The 21,014-nt window shown below is 43.0% G+C and overlaps 1 protein-coding gene across 3 annotated transcripts in view; it reads left to right on the forward strand.

The window, feature by feature from the left end:
- The window catches only part of ATP11A (ATPase phospholipid transporting 11A), a 912,970-nt gene that overhangs the window by 824,789 nt on the left and 67,167 nt on the right, over nucleotides 1-21,014 (forward strand). For all 3 annotated transcript variants that reach the window (XM_078657659.1, XM_078657658.1, XM_078657657.1), the window contains exons 26-27: nucleotides 13,964-14,029; nucleotides 19,630-19,733. In XM_078657659.1, coding sequence (XP_078513785.1) covers nucleotides 13,964-14,029; nucleotides 19,630-19,733 — 170 coding nt within the window. The remainder of the gene's footprint in view (nucleotides 1-13,963; nucleotides 14,030-19,629; nucleotides 19,734-21,014) is intronic.

The raw sequence follows: 21,014 nt of genomic DNA on the forward strand, positions 1-21,014 counted from the left end.
CTTTAAACTTTAACTTGGAGTAGTACTGCTACATGGGTTTGAACCTCACCTCACTGAATTTGCTTTTTTTGATAATGTAATAGCCCCACAGCTCACTTTCCTTCCTCAAATTCTGCTAACCAGACTTTACACAGCTTCATATCAAAGGTAAGTTCCGCAATCTCAAAGTAGGTTGTAGCGACTTGAAATGGTGCGATGATTGGTTACGACAAAGGTCAGCCGCTGCATTACTTAACTTTCTTGATGTTTTGTTTTATGTTATTTCTAGTTTATTTTCATTCTAATTTATGAGTTTGCTAATATATTTATAGGCATTTTGCATATTATTTATCCATCAACATTGTTTATTTGGGTTCTACTTTTTTGTATTTTGCTTCACTTTTGTTTCCTTTTGCTCCTTGCTTCTCCACCTACCCACAGCTAATGACAGCCAACACGTACATGGTAAGACTGCAGCGGTTGTGTCATGCCGTGCCCTTTCCCTTTCTTGTACAAATAAAATCACACTTGACCCATATTTCTTGTGTGATTTCATGTGGTAGCTCCCTCCTTTTCTCCATCTTTATTTAATAGAGTGACTGTCGAATTGATTCCGTTTGCTGCAACATTCCCTTTAAATAAATTGGGATGGGTGAATAGCCTTCCCGATGGTGTGTATTTTGCCCTTTCTGTTTTCCCCACCTTGTGTGAAGTCCTCTTGCCTGTTTTTCACAGGTTTTACAATGTTTAATCGGTCGTGATAGTTTGTATGTATGTAGTGTTTTCCCAATAGCAAATGGTTTGTTGTTTTCTTCCTTTGGCATTATCATTTGCTGCACAGCTCAATTTATTTGTACAGAACGCAGTCTTTCATTGTACAGTGCATTGGATTCTGTCCGCCTTTACGGGGTAAAAAATAGAAACTAGAATTTGTGCAATAACTGAGCATGTAAAATGGTGACTCAAAAAATGATCCGAAATTCAGAAACCGTTTCTTTTGCACTTTGGGTAAAACAATGTGGGCCATTTAACTAAATTCCCATTTTTTCAGTTCATTGCCCATTACCTTGTTCATTGTTTTGTGGTTGTGTTAAAGTTCACATTTTCCAAGAATCCAATATGCGTACTTAACTGAAAATGTGAACTGAACCTCAGCTCCTAGCACAATACAAAGGTTTTCATGCTTGTGATACTTCTGGTGTAAATGTGAACTAAATACAAAACAGCTGCCTAGTGAAATCTGATCACGGCTGGACTGAGAACCTAAAGCAGCCCTGGCAATTTTGCAGACCAGCCCTGGTAAGGGGGGCGGTGGGTGTAAATGCACATATTGTGTACTGCTGCTTTTGTTACTGATGGCTTATATAGCAGTGCTGCTGAAAAACTGCCCCCCAGTAACAAACCAGTCGCCACTGCTGAGACACCATCCCCCATCCTTCCAGGCTCTTGGTAAAACGCCCAGTTCCCGCTATGGCCAGTCCAGCCCTGAATCTGATGTCAATAGAAATGATCCAGAGGCCGCTCGACACCAGCAGTGACAACAGACAAACCAGTGGCGTAGCTAGACCTTCGACTGCCCGTGGTGGCCCCTACCATTGCCGTTCTGCGGTGGCGGAATGAAAGAGCGGGAGGTGCTAGACATTGCTGTGGCCGTCTCCCCCGCTACCGCCACAGATAAGAGGGAGTTTGGGGGAGTCTGCTGCCCCCAAAACACATGCCCCCCCCCCCTTGCTACGCCACTGAGACAAACACTTGTGAGTAACCCATCTTTTAGTTAGTCACGATCCTGCATCTACTTTTATCCTGGAACTTTTCATTCGGCTATATGAGGTACGTCATGGCGGTCTCTTTCACTGTTGTGTGTGGGGGGGCAAGTGATCCAGGAATAGAGCAGGATTAGGAAACATCGGATATATGGCCAGTGTCTCAAAAGTTTATCCAACTCTGAGAACATTATTTTACGTCACATGGCATGAATCAATTTTGTTGCGTATCTCACATAGACCCATTTCTATTATTTCGGTAGCAGGTAGTGCTTTATTATTTTCCCACTACTTTTATTATACACTGCGTTCATAAACAGAGTTTGTAGCAGGGTGGTATTACTTATAAAACCTTGACAATGATATCTTGTTAATCAATGGGATCATTTACTCGTCACAAAAAGATGTTGGACCGTTGTGCATTAACTCTATAGACTAAGGAGGAAAATACATTGTAGCTAATTATATAAGTAGGTTTTATAGGTTGGTAGTCTTTGATTGTGCCGAGGAGAGGTGAAACCTGTGGTCAAAGGGGTTTGCAGGTATTTAGGCAGGATCACTCTGCAGGTAAAAGCAAATGACAGAAGGGGGCGGCAAGTGACAGAAACATGAGCCCAGAACAAAGCACTACCCATTGACAGATAGTGAGACCGGAGGGAACTTGTCTGTACATTCCTGAGGTGGGATGGCACATTGAAGCTGTGTTAGACATGCTTATGTAATGACTAAGATACTGAGGGGAAACACATCCAGAGAAGGGTGACAAGTGATGTGTCGCAATCTCCTTTGTGCACACCTTCCCCACACCTGCAGTGCACGCCAAGTTCACTGTATCCGGTTTCCATTTCAGTTTTTCGATCCATGACTGTGCCCAGATCACAGTGAACCATTACTGTGGCCATTATCTGAAGCCTTAAAACCCCGAGGCAGACTTCCCTGTAATTTGTAGGAAACTTCATTACGTATTGTTATTGTCAATTACCACTCGCATAGCATACGATCTCTCATTAGTACCATGAGTGAAAAAAGAATGCATCTGGTAGAGAATGAAGGAAAAATAGTATCACTAGAAACTGCTTTTTTAGTCCAGAGATTCAAAGCTACACTGTTTCTGAACTATTTAAAGTTCCTCAGATATTACACAAGCAGCCGATGCATGGAAGGTGTGGCAAAACATAACAATCACAGGTATTCACGTATCGCTGCTGAACTCGATCTTTTGAAATGTTTCGGTTGTTAGACTTGTCCTGGAAGAAAAAACTTTAGCTGGAGAGGGCACCAAATCTAGGACAGTACCTGAGTAAATTAACACTTTACTCTTTAAGGACCATCTGCCTTCTTGTGATTTTTCTTTAGAATGTTTCAGTTTTGGCCAACACTTAAAGTTTCTGTTTAACTGAGCATTTACCTAGTTTATTGGGGAACTAACAGCCTGATTCATCAAGCTAAATTGCACTTGCAAAGGGCAAGATTCTCAGAATCTTGCCTTTTGCGAGTGCAATTTTTGCATTTGGGATTCATCATCCCAAATGCAAAATTCGCTATTAAAGAATTCGCACATTTGCGAAGATTTGCATTTAAGGAATCTCTATTTGAGATTCCTTAAATGCAATTCATGAATCATTTTAAAATTGCTAAATTGCAATTTTGGGCCTCTATTTACCGAGAGGTCAGACCTCGTGGTAAATAGCAAAAACTTAGAAAAATGCATTTAAATGCATTTTTCTAAGTTGCATGTTACACACACACATGTCCTTTGGACATGTGTGTGCGCAACACCAATGTAGATTACATTTCAGGGGTGTTACAGGGTGTCCTTTGGACACCCCTGCACCCTTGAAATCGCATCCTTATTTGTGATTAGCTAATTGCTAATCGCAAATAAGGAATAACTCCCCATGCATTCCTATGGGCCTACAGGCCCATAGGAATGAATGGGGAGTTATTCCTTATTTGCGATTAGCAATTAGCTAATCGCAAATAAGGAACATGTAGGAATCGCAATATTTTTTGCTATTCCTACATGAATCCCGTTTTGCAAGTCCTTAATAACGATTCCTTATGAATCGCTATTAGGGGCTCGCAAAACGGGAGATTGATGAATCAGGCTGTAAGCACCTTAAATTAAGTGACATCTCTTATTTTCTATTGGGTACTTTGTATTTTTCATGCTTGCTGTACACTGACTACTTCTAGTGGATCTATCTGTTGATCCGTCTGCTCTCTGTTAAACCAAAGGTCTTTCTGCATTTTTACCTCGATATGATCTCATTGATGGGTTTGCCTGTGTGCCAGAACCAGATTATATCTTTGCAAATGACATGTTTATTTCAGTCCATGCCAGTATAGGTTTTAGCATAAACCTATCTGAAAAGTTTAGGTGTTAATGTATTACTTTACTTAAGCATGGAGAGCTGTAGAAGTGATCAGTGGCAATGTGAAGCAGTAACTTGCCACAATCAGTTGCTTTTTCGGTCTTACCTGCAAACAGCCTTTAGTGGTCTGTTTGTGAAAAAGCTGTTGTGGACTATATAAAAAAACTTACAGTGAGCTTAGAGCCAGCTTATTGCTTACCATTATTTGGCGTTTTTGTCACTCTCATTTCCTCACTTCTTATTGGATGGCTTTGTGTTTGTCTCTCCTTTGGAGTGTAGCTTGTTTACCATCCTTTTGATTTGATGACTGTATCTTTCCACTGCTCACATTCCGAGAACTACTTTTTTTTCTGTAGCACTGCATGAGAAGCATGCTTTCTTGTTCTCTCCTTCGTGCACTTTTTCCTCATCCCCATTTACACTCCACTCCTCCGTGCATTATCCGTGTGGCGTTCTTCTCCCCACACCTCCAGCTAATCCGTTGTTTCCCTGGTTTGGGGGATATTTTCGTCTTTTTTCCCCTGCCCACCAACCTCAATCTCCACCATTGCTCCCCCGCCACTTCATTTTTCTCCCCCCACACCCAGATTAGTTTTGCCAGTCCTGTGAACCATCAGTAAAAAGATTTTGCTGATAATGCACAGCATTGATAAAAGCAGTGGGAAAGCCAATTTATGATAGAACATTTAATATTATACCTATAAAATTATCTTTGGAATTGAAGGACTGAGCGAGAGATATAAAGGCCTACAAGACAAGTCTCTGCTTTGAAAGAAACAACCTCAATTTAAGAAAGTCAAGATTTCGAGATCCCCAGGCAATCTGATAGCCATTTCATTTTTTATAAATCTTAAAATGACCGCCATAAATATTTTAGCATTTCCATGTATCAGCATTTGGATGAAATGACAGGTTTCTCATGACTTTCGTGTAACTGAAAAAATATGAAAGCATTATAAAATGTATTGAAAATATACCACTGGAATAACTCGTTGTGAGTAGTTTTTAATGTAAACTGGTTTCAGCTCTTGCGAGCTGCTTCTCCACGCTGGCCGTTATGTTCTCTTTTTTTGTTTGTTTTTAAGCTCACCATTCAACAAAGACACCCTACTTATTCTGCTAAGCAAGTAGGCTTTTATCTGCTCTCACCTGTGGCGACCGCTATGTACCTAGGGTGGTGGGATGGGGGGGGGAGTAAAAAATAAATAAAATGAAACACTTATCTTTGAGGTGCGACATGACGTCCTCCTCTGCCGGTCATCTCCCATTCAGGCAGGCTCCAACACGGTACCGGGAAATTGCACTAACCAGTGGCGGCTGGCAGAGACCGGGGGTGGGGGGGAGCAGGGGGAGGTTTATGGCTCCCCATAGTCAATCACAACTCTGCAATGCAGCATTGTGATTGGTCTGAGTGCCGTGGTCGGCTCTCAGACGGGGTCAGGGCGCCTGTGCATGTGCCTCACCAGGCTGTGCATTACAGTCTGGTGGGGAAGATGCAAAGTGCGCATGACTGGTTATTTGTCCCGAGACGGCCAGCAAAGCAATCATGTACACTTGGAGTGTGCAAACCACACCTCCCTCTGTGACCCCAGCCCGCCCTAACCCAGCCCCATAGCACAGAAAAAGAAAATGATAATAACAAGTTTATTTTCATTTTATTCATTTATTTTCTTCTTTGCGAGCAGAGGGGCAATGCTCCTCTGCCTTAGCAGAGGAGCTGCCCCTGCCACTAACCAACCCTGGAGATGCTCTCACAGCATGAGAGCAGCACCAGGATTGTTTGGAGCGGCCTCTCTCAGCACTCCTAATAGCGCTGGAGGCCTGCGCTTTCTCTAACCCAGGTGTCTAAGACAGCTAGGTTAGAGAACTTTAAAATGCGCTTGTCTGGCTGACCGTCGCAAGAAGGCCGGCCTCACAGACATGTAAATTTTAAAGCGCACAGCTCCCTGCTGCCGCCACTCGGCATGGCAGCAAGTTTTTTCCCTCAAAAAACAAATTAGGATAAATCCTACTATTAAAAAAAAAATAGAAGCAGCCAAAGAAATAAAGACACACTCATGATTGTGTGAATGAGAGCCAAAAGTGAGTGAACATGCGGAGTATCACTGTTAAGTATTAATGCATCTTGCTGCCTTACGATGAGATGAAACAGAAGCCTTCCCAAGTACTGGACCAGGTAACTATGGGCAACTTAAAAAACGCATTTTTCACACCAAAGCGACATCTATTAGAATAGACCAATGTGATTGTATTCTTGTTTGGCCAGATCTATTCTTACGGTGCTAGAGACCCAATGAGACAATTCACATTTGTTTCTGAGGCTTAGACTGAATGCAATAACAATAGTCCATATTTTGCACTCAAGACTATCACATCTTACCTTGTAAACCAAAAATAATGTATGTTTTCCCAATGAATTGGTGCAGTTTATTCATTCACAGGCATAGTGACAGCAGTTAACCCTCTTATCAATTGAGATACTTATATCCAGTGTAGAAAAAGTGTGGAAAACAAATCTCATTTGGTAACTTCTATTACAGCAGTTTCGCAAGCACCAAAGTAACCCTTTCATTGTAAGCCTAAGACTTTATAGATACTCGCATCCACAAACTAGAAATCATTAACCACATCTGTCTTTCAACCATGGGATCATAATTTTCTAAAGCTTGTAGGAAATATTGCTAGAATTCCAAGCACATCCAATGATAGTTTAGAAGCAAAATATTCAAAGGTGCCAAAGTCCAATGTCTTTAACCTAGGTTATCAAAAATGGAAGTAGACATTTCTTCCTTAGGACTTAGCATAGATGGCAAAAAGTGAATTTCGTATTTTTGTACACCCATCATTACACAGAGGTGTACGTTGAAAAAAGTTGTTGCCCGGCCATATTCCCTTGTTTAGTTCTCACCTGTTGTCGAACACATATTTTGGACAATATCAATATTTAAAGTAGTCTTTGGTTAACCCCATTGCTCCTCATTCTTAGCTTTGTCATTCTCATGTGCAAGATTCATATTCAACAGCTTTCCTTCCTTTTCTTGTATTCATCCCCCCCTTGGACCTTTGCTTCTATACCATCCTTTTAAATTGGTAATTTGCATCCTTCCACTGCTTATATTCAGGGAACTACTTGTTTCTTTTGCTTTTAGCACTCTTTGGGAATAGATGCGATTTCTAATACTCTTCCCCTTTTTATGCTTTTTCTGGCAAAGACAATGGGTCTGCATTGGCAGCCGAAAGGTGAAACCGATTAGCTTTGCCAATGCCTTTTTTAATTAAAAGGTGGCAGTTGAAGGATCCATGTCAGTTGGTCCGTATAATTGATAACAAAACTCTTAATTTAAATCATTCTTAAAGCAAGCATGATTTTTTCCCCAATTTAAAGTGTAAGGCTGTGTTCATTTTACTGAGTGTGAAATAAGCTCTTTCACAGACTATCCCTTTGGTATTTCGCAATGAGATCTAGGGGCTTATTACGATGCCGGTAGGACGTGGGTCTGACCGGCATCGTGTCAGAATGGAAACGAACTGACTAGTAGTTAGCTTTTTCATCCAACACATTAGGATGCAACCGCCAATGAGGCGGTCGAAAAAAATCTATTTTTCCATTGCGGCTTGTGCTGCGGTCGGAAAAGGGCTGCAGCACAAGTGGCATTGGAAAAATAGATGTTTTCAAACATCCATGCACCTTGTGTCAGGCACCATGTGTTGGCCGGCACGCGGGTATGGATGTTTGGTGCCTCCCAGTCCTCATAGTGGAGGCCGCAGAAGGACGGGGGCCGGCTAGGGGCCCCCAAAGTCCATTTCCAACAGCCTTTCAATGGCAGTCAGACCGCCATTGACAGGCTGTCTGCAAGCGACACCCTATGGCGGTGGAGTTTACTTTAATATATCATAAACATTTATGCATGAAGAAAGAAGAACACACCTAGTTTGAATTAATCAAAAGGAATTGTATTAGAAACTTATTTTTTCTTTTTACAATTGTATCTGGTTGTAACATAGTCAGTCTGTAACAAAAAGCAAAACATTATTGATAAATGACGCAAGGCAAACTAATTGGTGATAAGGTGATCTAGAGGTGGCAAAGCAATTTAAGTGAATAAACTATATACAGTGCTGTACAAGAAGTATCTAAAATGTTTATTCAATATCTTTTTCATGACACAGGAGGACAGCCAGTAGGTCTTGAAACCAAACGCTAGTAGAGTACTTTAATATGTGATCCACCAGAGGTTGGATTCTTGTCAGTGATGATGATGCATTACATCAGTTTATTGTCACCAAAAAATGGATTCTTACAGCAATGATGTTCACGAATCACATCAGGAGTGGCATGAGTCAAAGGTCGGCCCAGACAACAATGTGCAGATGGGGCTCTCTTATTTCTGACTCCTGCTGGGCCCATAACAAAGGCCGAATCTGAAGGGTCATCAGGTCTCCTTTTGTTCGAGTCTCCTGGCCAGCAGCAATCAGGAGCCTCACACCTAGAAGCAAATGCAGCAGAGGGGAAACAAAGGCTCACACCTTGTTAGCACTTACACATACTTAAAAGAGGCAGCTTTTCACTTTGTTCAAGCTCTGTTTAAGAGATATGCATGCACTGTAAGACCTTCAGATGTGCTTATCTTTCCTAAGTTTTTGCACAAAATAAATAGCATTTATATAGAGCTTACTACCCCTGAGGAAGCGTTGTAATAATTTAAATATCACTATTTTTTCTTTTAAAACACTATGGCTAGGTGAAGCTTTACGCTGACAAAAGGCAACATTGTTGTATGTGTAGCGTACAAAATTGTGAATCTTTTTCCTAAATCAGGAGGGTTTGCAAGTATACTCGAAATGTTTGGGCGTAGTTCGCGAAGTAGCGCTACGCGAAGAGCACTTCGCACTACGCAAACTTCACGTAGCACTACGCGAGCTGCGTAGTAGCATGTTCGCACTGTGCAAGATGCGTTTTCAATGATTGCACAGTGCGGACAAGCATCCGGCACTGTGCAAGCATTGAAAACGGCATCTTGCACAGTGCGAGCTGTAGTTTTCTGCTGCTCGAGTAGATTATTACTCGAGCGGCAGCTTTCTCAACGCGAACAGGTAGTTTCTCATTGAGAGCGGTCGCGAGCATGCGCAACCACTCACAATGAGAAACCTGACCTCTTCGCGTTGAGAATCTCGCCGGGATGTCATTTTGCTTGCTCGCGGTCGCGAACATGACGTTCAGGACCGCGAACAAGCAAAAAATGACCACTACGCTACGCTGCACTACGCATGTTCGCACTGTGCTACGTGCAGCTCGCGTAGTGCGAAGTTGCAAAAACTTCGCAAACTCCGCGAGCGTAGCGTAGTGCTTCGCCCAGGGTTAGCTCAAATGTACTCATGAAACACCTGCTAAACATATATGTGAGGGCTTAAGATCTGATGTCACTTCTTGTGATGCCACTTGCATACTGATTAACTCGGTTAGTCCCCCCCCCCCCACTTCTCTTTTTTAGGACTTGTGCCCTGAGCTAAAGCGTGGGTTCCGCCATTGTAGCAAAAGTAAATACATTGAAGAAAAAAAGCATGCAGCTGCATTTCTTTCTATTTGTTTACTTCTGTAGCAATGGTGGCACCTGCGCTTTAGCTTTAAACATCTTAAGCCAAAGTGCTGGTGCCACTTTCTATTTATTTCCTTTTGAAGCAATTATGGCACCTGTGCATTAGCTTAAGATGTTTAAAGCTAAAGTGCGAGTGTCGCGATTTATTTGGAATGCAATAGCTTTCGCATTGCTGAAAGTTTGAGCTATTGGCTTTGTATTATTATTAGCAACACCAATAGCTCAAACTTTCAGCAATGCGAGACCTATTGCATTGCTAATGCTTGTTCTCAATCTTGCGCCAGATCAAAGTCTGCTGTGGAAAAACGAGTGTCGGTTCCCAAAAAATCAGTGCAGAGGGTCCCATCTGCAACCACTGGCTCAAATGAATCATAGCTGGCGTAGCACCGTGCTGCTAACCACTGACTTTGTTGGATGACCCTTGGAATCAAGGACCTGATATTAAGAAGAGAAGATAGACAATTCCAGTGACAGTTAATTTCCATGATGTGAAAGTCGGATGATGCCGCATTTTAGGGGATTTCCTATTGCCTACCTCTGGCACCAGAAATGCCACCAATCAAGGCTAAAGATTTTCCTTTATAGTACCATGGTTCGAGTCATTTCATTGAGCAGGCGAAGGAATCTGCGTTCCCGCCAAATCAAGATTTTGTATTTGTGTCTCAAAATTATGAATCACGATGGTTTCAGAATAGGGCTCCATTTTCCTCTTTACCACGAAGGCTAGTGAAATCAATCTCCCTTGTTTTTGCAGTCATGGGACTGTTGGCCGCGCTGAAATGCATGCACCAGCAAATGCAGTGCCTAGTTGTAGTTGCGTCGCCTCTCTTGTGGGGAGGGAAAGTTGCACTGCTCAGTGGTCCGCTCCAGAGGTAACAGACAGATCATTGGACCAGTTTCAAGAATGCCCGATATATTCACTTTTATTATCCCTGTATTAATCTCGAGGCCTCACAGTTCACTTTGTCTTTGAGCATGCCTTTTATGTGTTTCCTATCTAGTTAGCTGGCTGACATCACCTACCCCGCTCTCCTGTATGAAGAAACGTTGCACTTAAAAAATCTGTCTGTAAATACATTATGCTTGGCTGGCGGACATTGCCAAGACAACATAGCCCACATATCCGTCTGTCCCGCAAGCTACCGGTACACTAGACGTGATATTGACCTATGGTGCAGGACAGGTCGACATTTAATCATGCACCTCTACAGGTCTATGAAACAGGACTCGACTGGCCCATCGCCTAAAGCGCGGACCTTGGGACCCCACTGACCGATAGCGAATTGGCAAATGTAGCAGGGCTCACACGTACAGTGTCAGGTAATGCCTGGTTTAAATTGATCCATTTAATTTCCTTCATATGGCCTATATAACCCCCAAAACGGTACATAGATTTAACCCCCATAGACCCTACGACTGTCCACAGGGTGAAGCACACGGAGCAGACTTAATGCACATGGCGTCAGGGCCGAACTGGCCGTAGCGGGCACCGGGCGTTTCCCCGGTGGGCCGACATGGTGTGGGCCCTTGCTGCCCGTTTTTGTTACTGGCAATATCAGCCCCCTGTAACAAAATCGGCCGAAACCGGCCCTAGCAAACAGCTCGGCCGCACACCCCTGACCTTACTGACATGAATATAGGGCCAAATGAAAAGGCCAAAGAAAAGAAAGATGGCTGATAAATTTACACAATTGGTCCTGGTTCTCGCACAGCGAAGGGTGGCCATCACGTGGATGGGACAGCGTCCCCCCACGATAGATTGCTGGCGTTGAGATGTTTTGGAATGGGCATTGGCTGAAGAGATGAAATTGACCAAGAGGGATGATAAGCTGACGGATGACTTGAGTGGTTGGAGAGAACTTAGAAGTGCTGTGATTTTATCTGTAGTGAATTCAGACACGTCGGAAGCGCACACTACAGACGCTAGTGCGGACGAGAGCGATGGGGACTGAGATGGGGCAATATGGAGGACAACGTATGGAATCATAATACAGTAGAATAGTGGGAGGGAGTGGGGCAAAGAGTCCTCTCCTGGTAGAAAACTAGAAATATTGATTCCTGTAAGAAATTTACGCTATAATAAGATCCACCTGATAAACGCTATTCTATCACTATACAATGTGGCCAACTGTTCTGTGAAAATGAAAAAATAATGTTTTGAGAAAAAAAAATATTTCTGTAAGCGAACCAAGCAGTAGAAACCCGCCTTTTTCACGTCTTGGTGTTAGCTTTCAGTCTTAGGAATATAAGGAATCTTGATATACGTCGTTCACTTGGAGTTTCATTATTCCAAGAAGGCATCTCATAGCAAAAAAAGAGAACTTCGGTGGCTAGCAGTGCAAAACAAGTTTTCTTTGTTCTGGTATAAAAATATGAAGAAAGACTTGACATGAAATGTAGGTTAAAAGGCCAAAGGGGCAGGTTTTCAACACGCCCGTGCCTTCATCTTAAGTAACTTTGGGCACGTGAATCAGTCGTGTAAAAAGACAATTGAATTCCAATCTACTAATCATGAATTATTTGAATGTACAGACAATATTTATTTCTACAAAGATTTTACGCAGCTACTTATGTAATGCCTTAAAGATAAATAATACATAAATAATACATACTTACTAATGACATTAATTTACTCCGTGATACAAAATCCCCCCACAATTGTTAGCTTGCCAGTTTAGGCCTATGAAATGTATTCACAGAAGCATTTCCACCTCGGTGGTTATTAAACATTGTGCCACTAGATGGCACCCCAGCATACGTAATAGACGGATGATTATTTTACGTGATTCATGGAGCAATGCATCCCAGTGCCCCCTTCTTCGTTGTATACATTTATTTATTAGTTTGTTTAATTAATTATTTACTGATACAATCGCCTAATTCTTATTCTGTGAATCCCTTTGATTTTTCAGACAGCCATTTCTATGTACATTTAAAAAAACTGTCCAGTGCTGGAGCTACATTCCAGCAGCTGTTTCTCGGCCGGAACCCTACGGACACATACTGAATTTGGCCTGGTATCATTTTCAGACACCGAGACATAATTCAGCAGTCTCTACAATTGACCTGCAATCTGCAGGCACAGAGGGGGGCTTTCTTACTTTTACTTCTAACCTGACCTGAAACAAAGGCCTGATTGAAAGGACCATCAGCCCATCTTGTCAGTAATATTTAAGTGGGGGTCCACAGAAGTCAAAATGTTACGAACTATAGCTCTGGATAGTGCACCCCAACACCCTGTCTGGAACACTGCAACACTCTTTGCTGTAATATCAGATGTTCTCTATCGCTTGATGCCTAGGGGTTCATTTCACAGCACGAAAAGATGCTGCAGTTGCTTTCAGTAGACATAACAGACTACCTGGGGCCTGCAAACCTGATATGTGTTTTTTAAAGGCTATTCTTTTATTTGAAAGGTGCCTCAGCACCAGTTATTGATGGGTTGATGCTGCTCGTTGGTACATTCAAGAGGCGGCTACCAAGCGCAACATATGATCGAATTGATTAGATGTGTTGACATTACCTCTTCAACTCTAAGCCTTTATTTCTAGCTGACGTTTTTTCAGCTGACTCATTTCTCCCTTTGACCAGGCCATCGAAACAACCATATTTTTGCATATTAGCTGTGTCGGTGCAACTACCTTACCTGGATAGTTCTACAAAAATGACCTTCCTGTTATTTAAATATGAGAGGTCGGTTCTTTACCCAAAAATGTATTCAGTGCGGATTTAATCGCTGGCTCCATTAAAGTAGATTTTTATTCTTGCCATACCGTCGTTCAGCCGTATTGTATACTCAAAGTTAATTCATTGACATTCCTGTAACATATTGCTTGCTGTGTGAGACTTTACACCCAGGTGGGGGAATAGTTACATTCTCAGATGGTGAGTTTATGAAATACATAATAAAGAAACCGTCACTCTGTACCTATAAACCTACAGACTCGCTATGGATTTTTACTGCTGCTTCAAACAAATATGTGGTCATCATATGTCACACAAACCTTCAGAGGCAGTTAGGGGAGGGCAGGTGTTCAATCTTAGATCTGCATGTTTCACAGTTTGGACAAAATGTGTGTTTGGAGGGGGTTGTACCTAGAGTTAATTTTTTTCAGATTATGTGTGTTTTGTTGTGTTGTCTGCTCCGAAGCACATACAAGTCATTGCACAGGATCAAGTCTCACATTTGTTTTCAGAGATTTCTTATCGCCTGCAGTTCGTAATGATGGTTGTGTTTTCTCTCACGCAGATGATGGGCAACTGGACCTTTGGCACACTGGTGTTCACGGTACTGGTGTTTACAGTTACACTAAAGGTAAAACACTGCATTTATTTTGTTTTCTTACCCGTTCAGTACATTTGCTTTCATTGCAGCTCTTACAATAAGTTGGTCGAGTTTCAGGTTAGCAAGGACCTAGTTGTGCAGTAACTGCCATCACAACTGTCTGAGTTCTGGTTGCTGCACACTTTACTGTTTGTGCAGAAACCCGAATTCCGAGTTTTCCAGTAAACACCCTACCAATGCAGTATTTCCCAAATACATTTCCGCAGGTTTTGCCTTCAGAAATACACTGATGAAAAACATACAATAAGTTTGGATACATGCGGAATTACATGGGCAAAACACTGACATTCGCATGTATTCCTCATTTTCCTGAGAAAAACACGAATTATAAGTCCTCTCCCTTCTGAGCAGCCCCAGGTTTGGTGTTCTGTCCCTGCTCTGACACTTGAGGATGTGCTCCTTCACAGCCTGCACTCTGAGAGCTGCTTCTAGATTGTCACTGGACTGAGGCACGAGTCTTCCTGAAGTGGGGAGTGGATGTTGCTTTTACTGGACCAGAGATGCTTCTGCCCATCTGTTGCAGTATATGAATGCAGAAGGTCCTCCAAAGAAATAAAATGGCGTTTTTTTGCTCTGTTTATCCGTGCTTTTTCATTTGTCATATTATTTTTTTTCTTGTTAATTTTATTCATGACTGCAATTATTTCCCAAGACTTAGATTATTGTTTTAGCATCCATTTCTTTCCGTAATCAGTTGCTTAACTGTAATGAAAGTCCTTTCGATTAGTTATCTCTTACTATTATTTTAGTCTTTAGTATCCATTTGTTTGTATAGCCAACTATTTGGCTATAACGAAATGTAGCCCCTGTAATATGCAACTACAGGGTTTTAACTAACCTAACCATTTTCAAATGCAGGAGCGAGTGCAGACCTGGGCTGCTTTAGCTTGAAATCACTTGTTCTGTTGTCCACTTATGAGGAATGTCATCGTTTTGTCTTGCTGCTCTTGGTGACATGAACAGAACTATTTCAAAGAACAGCCATTCTCCTGGTCGCATCATTTACCTGATCCATTTCAACATGGCTGATAAACAGTGCAACTTGTCCAGCATCAAACATGCAATAGTCGTCTCCTCCAATTTCAGGAATATAAGCAGTAGAATTCACCGCTAACACTATGGAATTCTCGGAGGATAGCTGACTCCAGGTTCTTGAAAATGATTTGACCCTATGCCCTGAATGTAGTTCCCCCCTCAGGATTGCGTTTCAGTGTCTCGAAACCCCATGACTAACAAATGGTTCAGCAATGACTTATCTTTCAGTGGCAGCTGGTACTGATCGGGTGTGGCGGGTGGGGAGTGGGTGGATGGAGCTAAAGAAAATAAAAATAAACCTTTCCTCCTTACAACGTCTTGTATCTCCTCCGTCGTCTGTCTGTTGGACCGGAACAGGAAGCCCCCATGCTCCCCTGACCAATCACGATGCTGCCATGCAGCATTGTGATTGGTCTGAGTGCCATGGTTCGGTGCTTAGACAGGGAATGGGAGCCTGGGCATGTTCTGCACCCAGACTGGGTGGTGAACATGCAAGCATGGGTGGTGAACATGCAAAGTGCGCATGACTGTTTTGCTAGCCCGAGAGAGCCGGCCAAAGAGTCATTGCCCACATACAGAGTGCCCACCACTCCTCCCCTCTGCTCTGAGAGCAGAGCAGCCTGCCCCACAAAGACGCAGCAGGAACAAATAAAAAGATAAAAACAACAAGTTATCATTTTATTTTTCCCATACTTACACTGCTCAAAGCAGTGTAGCGACACTCCTCTCCCTTAGAGTAGGGGCCGCCATTGTTCTCTTTAGTGTAAATGACACGGAAGGTCTATTAGAAGGCTCAATACGAAATACAAATCCACCTGTGACCCCAGATCCTTTTTTATAACCAAGGCGAAAAGATTAGCACACACAGAACTACATACCCCACTCCTAGAGTGTGATTCCTACCACCTATAAATCTAGTGAACGGTTCCTCACCTTAAGAGAGTTCATTCTCCTGAACCAGACTTCTATCTTCAGCAACGCTGTGTGAAGACTGAGTGCAGTACTTTCAGTCAAGAATTGAATCCCTTAGAGCCAGCACTATAATGCTCCATGAATATCCTGATCTGCCTCCCTACACTCTGGTTTCACAGTTGTCTCAGCATAATACATGGTTAAGACCGTGAAGTCCTCCAGCACATTAGTGCTAGTTATGATATCTAGAGCGGAAGAGTAACTAAGGTTAACCTGTTGATTATTGTGCCCGCTTAACTTAACTAGTTCATATTTTTCTCGGCTGTGGTGGAAGTCCACCGCAATGTCAGTGCGGAATCCGAAGAAGGTGGTGCACAACCAGAATTAGGTGGTTTATTAACAGGGTATCCCAGCAACTTCCAGTAATAACTGAAATAGCAGGTCTCTGGCATGACAGTTACAAAACTAAGTTATGTAAGTTACACAGAGACGTTTTACAGAGGGCAAAAATAGTACAATGTAAACTTTGGGAAAGAGGGTAAATACAATTGTGTTGTGAACACACACACTAGTCAACATACATATACGTTTCCAGACACAGACTACCTAATAACGCCCACACACTCTACAGCAAATAGAAAGAAAAATGAGTGGAAACACTCAATCAATCAGGGGAATTGTAAGCGTCCTACTCACCCGGGAGGGTCTCAAGGCGCTGGGGGGAATAGGGCGGGGGAGGGGGTGGGCCGCTCACGATCGGTGGAAAAGCCAGGTCTTGAGCGTCCTCCTGAAGATGTTCAGGGAGGGGGCGCGCATGATATTGAGCGGGAGCTCGTTCCTTGTCTTGACTGCGATGTAGGAGAAGGTTCTTCCACCTGTTCTGGCTCTGCGGATGCGAGGGGTTTCGGTGAGGGCGAGGTCAGCCGATCGGAGGTTTCTCTTGGGTATGTGGAAGGAGATTCTCTCGTTGGGGTATTGGGGTCCAGTGTAGTGGAGGCATTTGTAGGCGTGAGTGAGTATCTTGAAAGTGATTCTCTTCTCAACGGGGAGCCAGTGTAGGTTCCATAGGTGTTGGGAGGTGCGTTTGTGTCGAGGAATGCAGATGACGAGTCTGGCTTCGGTCTTCTGTATGGTCTGGAGCTTGCGGAGCAGAGACTTGTTGTTCCGGCACTCACTTTGCCAACTTCATTAAAGGTGCAACATACGTGGAGTGTTCATGACTCTATCTACACCTCAAGTGTGATCTCTACTAGACGAATACTGGCCCAGAGCCATGCCCCTCTGAATGGCAACTCAGCTAACTCATTCCAAATGTTACCATCGTTAGCCACTTCACGGTCATTAATGATGTTTGTCATTTTAATGCATTTAGATCTGCCTTTAATGTACCAATGACAACACCGGATTATCATTCAAACACCCACCAAAAAGTTATGAGGAACCACCTACCTTTTGAAATCCCAATTTGCAAACACACTTATTTTCCCCTATCCCTTTCACCAGTTATGGATTTCACAATATTTACCTCCTTTTCCTCAGGCTTACTTAACTTCAACCATCAGGGACAATTTTTGGAGCCAGGAATGCTTCCCTTCCACCGCTGAAAAACATGTATTCCAGTGACTGAATGCAGAGTGAACCCTTTGTTCCATATTTTTCCCCAAGTACATCAAACCATCAGATCATACCTCCAGACACTAAACTATATCAGGGCCATCCCCTGGTCAATCCTAATGTTCATGTAGTACATCAGCTGACGTTTCTCTGGACACAGGATTAGACTGATACTATATCGAAATAACACATCAGGGTTTCATGTCTCTCATGAAGTAACACAAGAACCCGGAAATGCCTGGGGCGCTAAACAAGACAACACACTTTTATATCCAAACAAATGTATTAAGGGCACCAGAGTACAACACTTGATGTACTACATGAACATTAGGATTGACATGGGGATGGCACTGGTATAGTTTGCTGCTGGTGTCTCCTATCAAGAACTCTTGGACAGTGCTTACTGAGATTGTTTGCCCTGAAGAAGCCCATTCTAGGGCCAAACGCGTTGGCTATACCCACTTTTCAAAAGAATTTAAGAATTAATGAACCTTTTACCTACCCGTGAAAGAACTGTTATTGAACATTGAAGTATCAACGTATATATTGTATTGCCTCCCATCTTTCTGTCTAAGGAACCAAAACACGTCACTTGGTTGCTATAGAGAGTTAGTAAACTAAACAAATAAGCCCTCCTCTGGATACAATCACAGTGAAAGCATGTGAATCACGCATGAGAACACACTAATACTCACTGAATAGTATTTGCGCTTGAGTATGCACCGCAAGCGTAATTGGATCCCATCCAGATCAAGGGTGTCTGTACACCATGGGGCACTATTCAGTCGGGGAAGTCAGAAACAAATGTGCTTCTACTGGAGGGGATTGCGATGCTATAGAGTATTGCATGAAGTAATCCTATGAAGGGAAGTCCATGAGAGAGTGTAAGTGTTACTCATTGAGTACACGTGTATTCTCACCCGTGATTCACATGCTTTCACCTCGAATGTATCCAGTGGAGGGTGTACTCATTTAGTTTCTGCCTTTTGATAACAAACCAGCGCTTTGATTTGGCTCTTTGGCACTACTCAATCTTTTGTAACCCCATGGGACTTATTGCCCCATCCCATGTAAGTGCTCTGATTGCATTTATACCCTGATAAAGATCTCAAATTCATAAACAAGGTTGTAACGCTGTTCTGGTGGGTGGTCCTGCGGCGGTCTCATGGCGGCTGCTGGGAGGGTCATACAAGAGCCTAACCGCCACCCTCAGTGTGCTGACTGCACCTTCATGCATGCTGTGGCATACATGCAACACCATGAATGAAATGGTAGTACAAATCTAGGGGGGCACTACATGTCCCCCTTATCCCACCCCCCTCCCCCCAGGCCCAAGTGCAGCAGGAGTTCCCTCTCGGCTCCCTTTTCATTGCAGGCTCACCGCCATGAAATTGGCAGTGGACAGGCTACTTATAATATGCTTGGCGGTTGCGCAGCGGCACCGCCTGCATATTGCTGCTCCTGTCAGCACCGTGTCCGTCGCATGGGATCCTTGATCCCGGCGAGTCGGTAGTCTTGTGGCAGTCCGACCACCACAGTCACAATACTGTCAGCAGACCCGCAGTGTGGCAGTGGTCAGATCGACACTACAAGTACGACTGTCCTGTGGACCTCCGTACTCGTAATCAGGCCCTTAATGACCATTGGATCCTATTGCATTGCCTGAGGTGTTCAATAAGTATCCATCACACAGCACTGATGGTTCACTTGCTTTCTCTCCTAGGTTGTATTTCAAGGATTGTTCATTTCAGACTAGGTTCTGGATCATGTACACAAGGGACGATTCTCATATGGATATCAAAATAAAAAATAAAAGCACAGGATTTATTCCCTTGGTCATTACTGTTCCTTACTTTTAGCACTCAATGTATTGCGTATTGAATGAATTGTCTTGACATCGTAGATAGAAGAGATTTTCTAAAAGTTGTCTATACATTCCAATATTATGATTATTAACATGTAATTAACCTGTTTGACTGCCAGTGGAACCGTGTGATTTTCCATTTCAGCTTGCACTGGATACACACTACTGGACTTGGATAAACCACTTCGTGATTTGGGGATCACTGCTGTTCTACATTGTTTTTTCTCTACTCTGGGGAGGAATTATCTGGTAAGAGTGTTCATGCATGTTTTCTATGGTGGAAACGTTTAGAGTGCTCATTTTTCTGATGCTTCTTGACACTAACGTTTTGCTGGATCATTGTAAAGTGAGCTTCCATTTTGTAATCACCTCGTTTCCTTTAGTTAAGGGCACTTCCCATTCTTTAGACTTTGACAGAATGTTGGAAAGGTGGAACATCCTTACAGGGAGATTAAACCATCTCTGATTTGTAAAATATTATCTCTATAAGAAACTTAAGATGTATCGCTGGAGCAGGCAGATGCAACTATATACCCTCGTTCACCTTTGCCCTTTTCTATGCTGGCACTGATATAGTGCATGCCATTGCTGTTTTTGATATGGCCACCTGCCTTACTATCATACAGTCTAAGTCATCTTAGAATACGAAAAGTGGGTGAGGATGGCAGTGCCTTCCCATCACCTCATATGCTACAACCCATATACCCTAATACTTCTCACCTCCTGGTGGTTAAACAGTGTTCCTTTTTTGCTGGCTGTATAGTCTATCAAGATGGGCATACCTATATTCCACATTACTCCTGAACCCTCTACATAGCATCTCAGTTGTATCCTTAAAGCTTTCCCCTGGCTGCTGCTGTTCAGACCATACCCCACATCCCTTCACCATTACACACAGATTGGCCTGAACAGACTGCCTATTTCTTTGAGGACTCGTATCACATCTCCCCCTTTGTGAACAGTTCATTTGCTGTTCAGAACTTCTGGGGCTCTCATTGTCGTCCTTTTCATAGAGGATTTCTGCCACCCAATTTCTGCATTTTCTATTAACAGTCTTACTGCATTTAGAAGAACTGTTTTGGCAAAGGTTAAACTAAGGGCCTTCCCAGGAGCCTCAACACATTTGACCACAGTCCCTTGTCCTGTTCTGCTCTTACTTACTGTACACCTCTGTTTCACAATTGCTCTAGCACATGAAGTGTAGTGTTCCTCACATCACAATACTGAAACCCAATGATGCCCATATGGACATCAGGTTTCTTACCCAATAGCAGTTCATAGCAGCCACGATCTCCATTTCGGCGAATCTATGACAATTTGACTAGTGGCCCTTTACGGTAATTCTCTTAATGGCAAATATCAATGCAGCCTTTGACACAATAAGCCACCTAACCCTTTGAGCAGGGTTCTCCAAACTCTGTCCTGGAAGGCTGAATCCATGCCACATTTTAAACATAACCACATGTATCTAAATGTGGATAAGCTAAAACTCTGGCGTGGATCTGGCCCTCCAGGACTTTGGAGAACCCT

This window comes from Lissotriton helveticus, chromosome 8 (genome assembly GCF_964261635.1).
Source record: "Lissotriton helveticus chromosome 8, aLisHel1.1, whole genome shotgun sequence".
Lineage (NCBI taxonomy): Eukaryota > Metazoa > Chordata > Amphibia > Caudata > Salamandridae > Lissotriton > Lissotriton helveticus.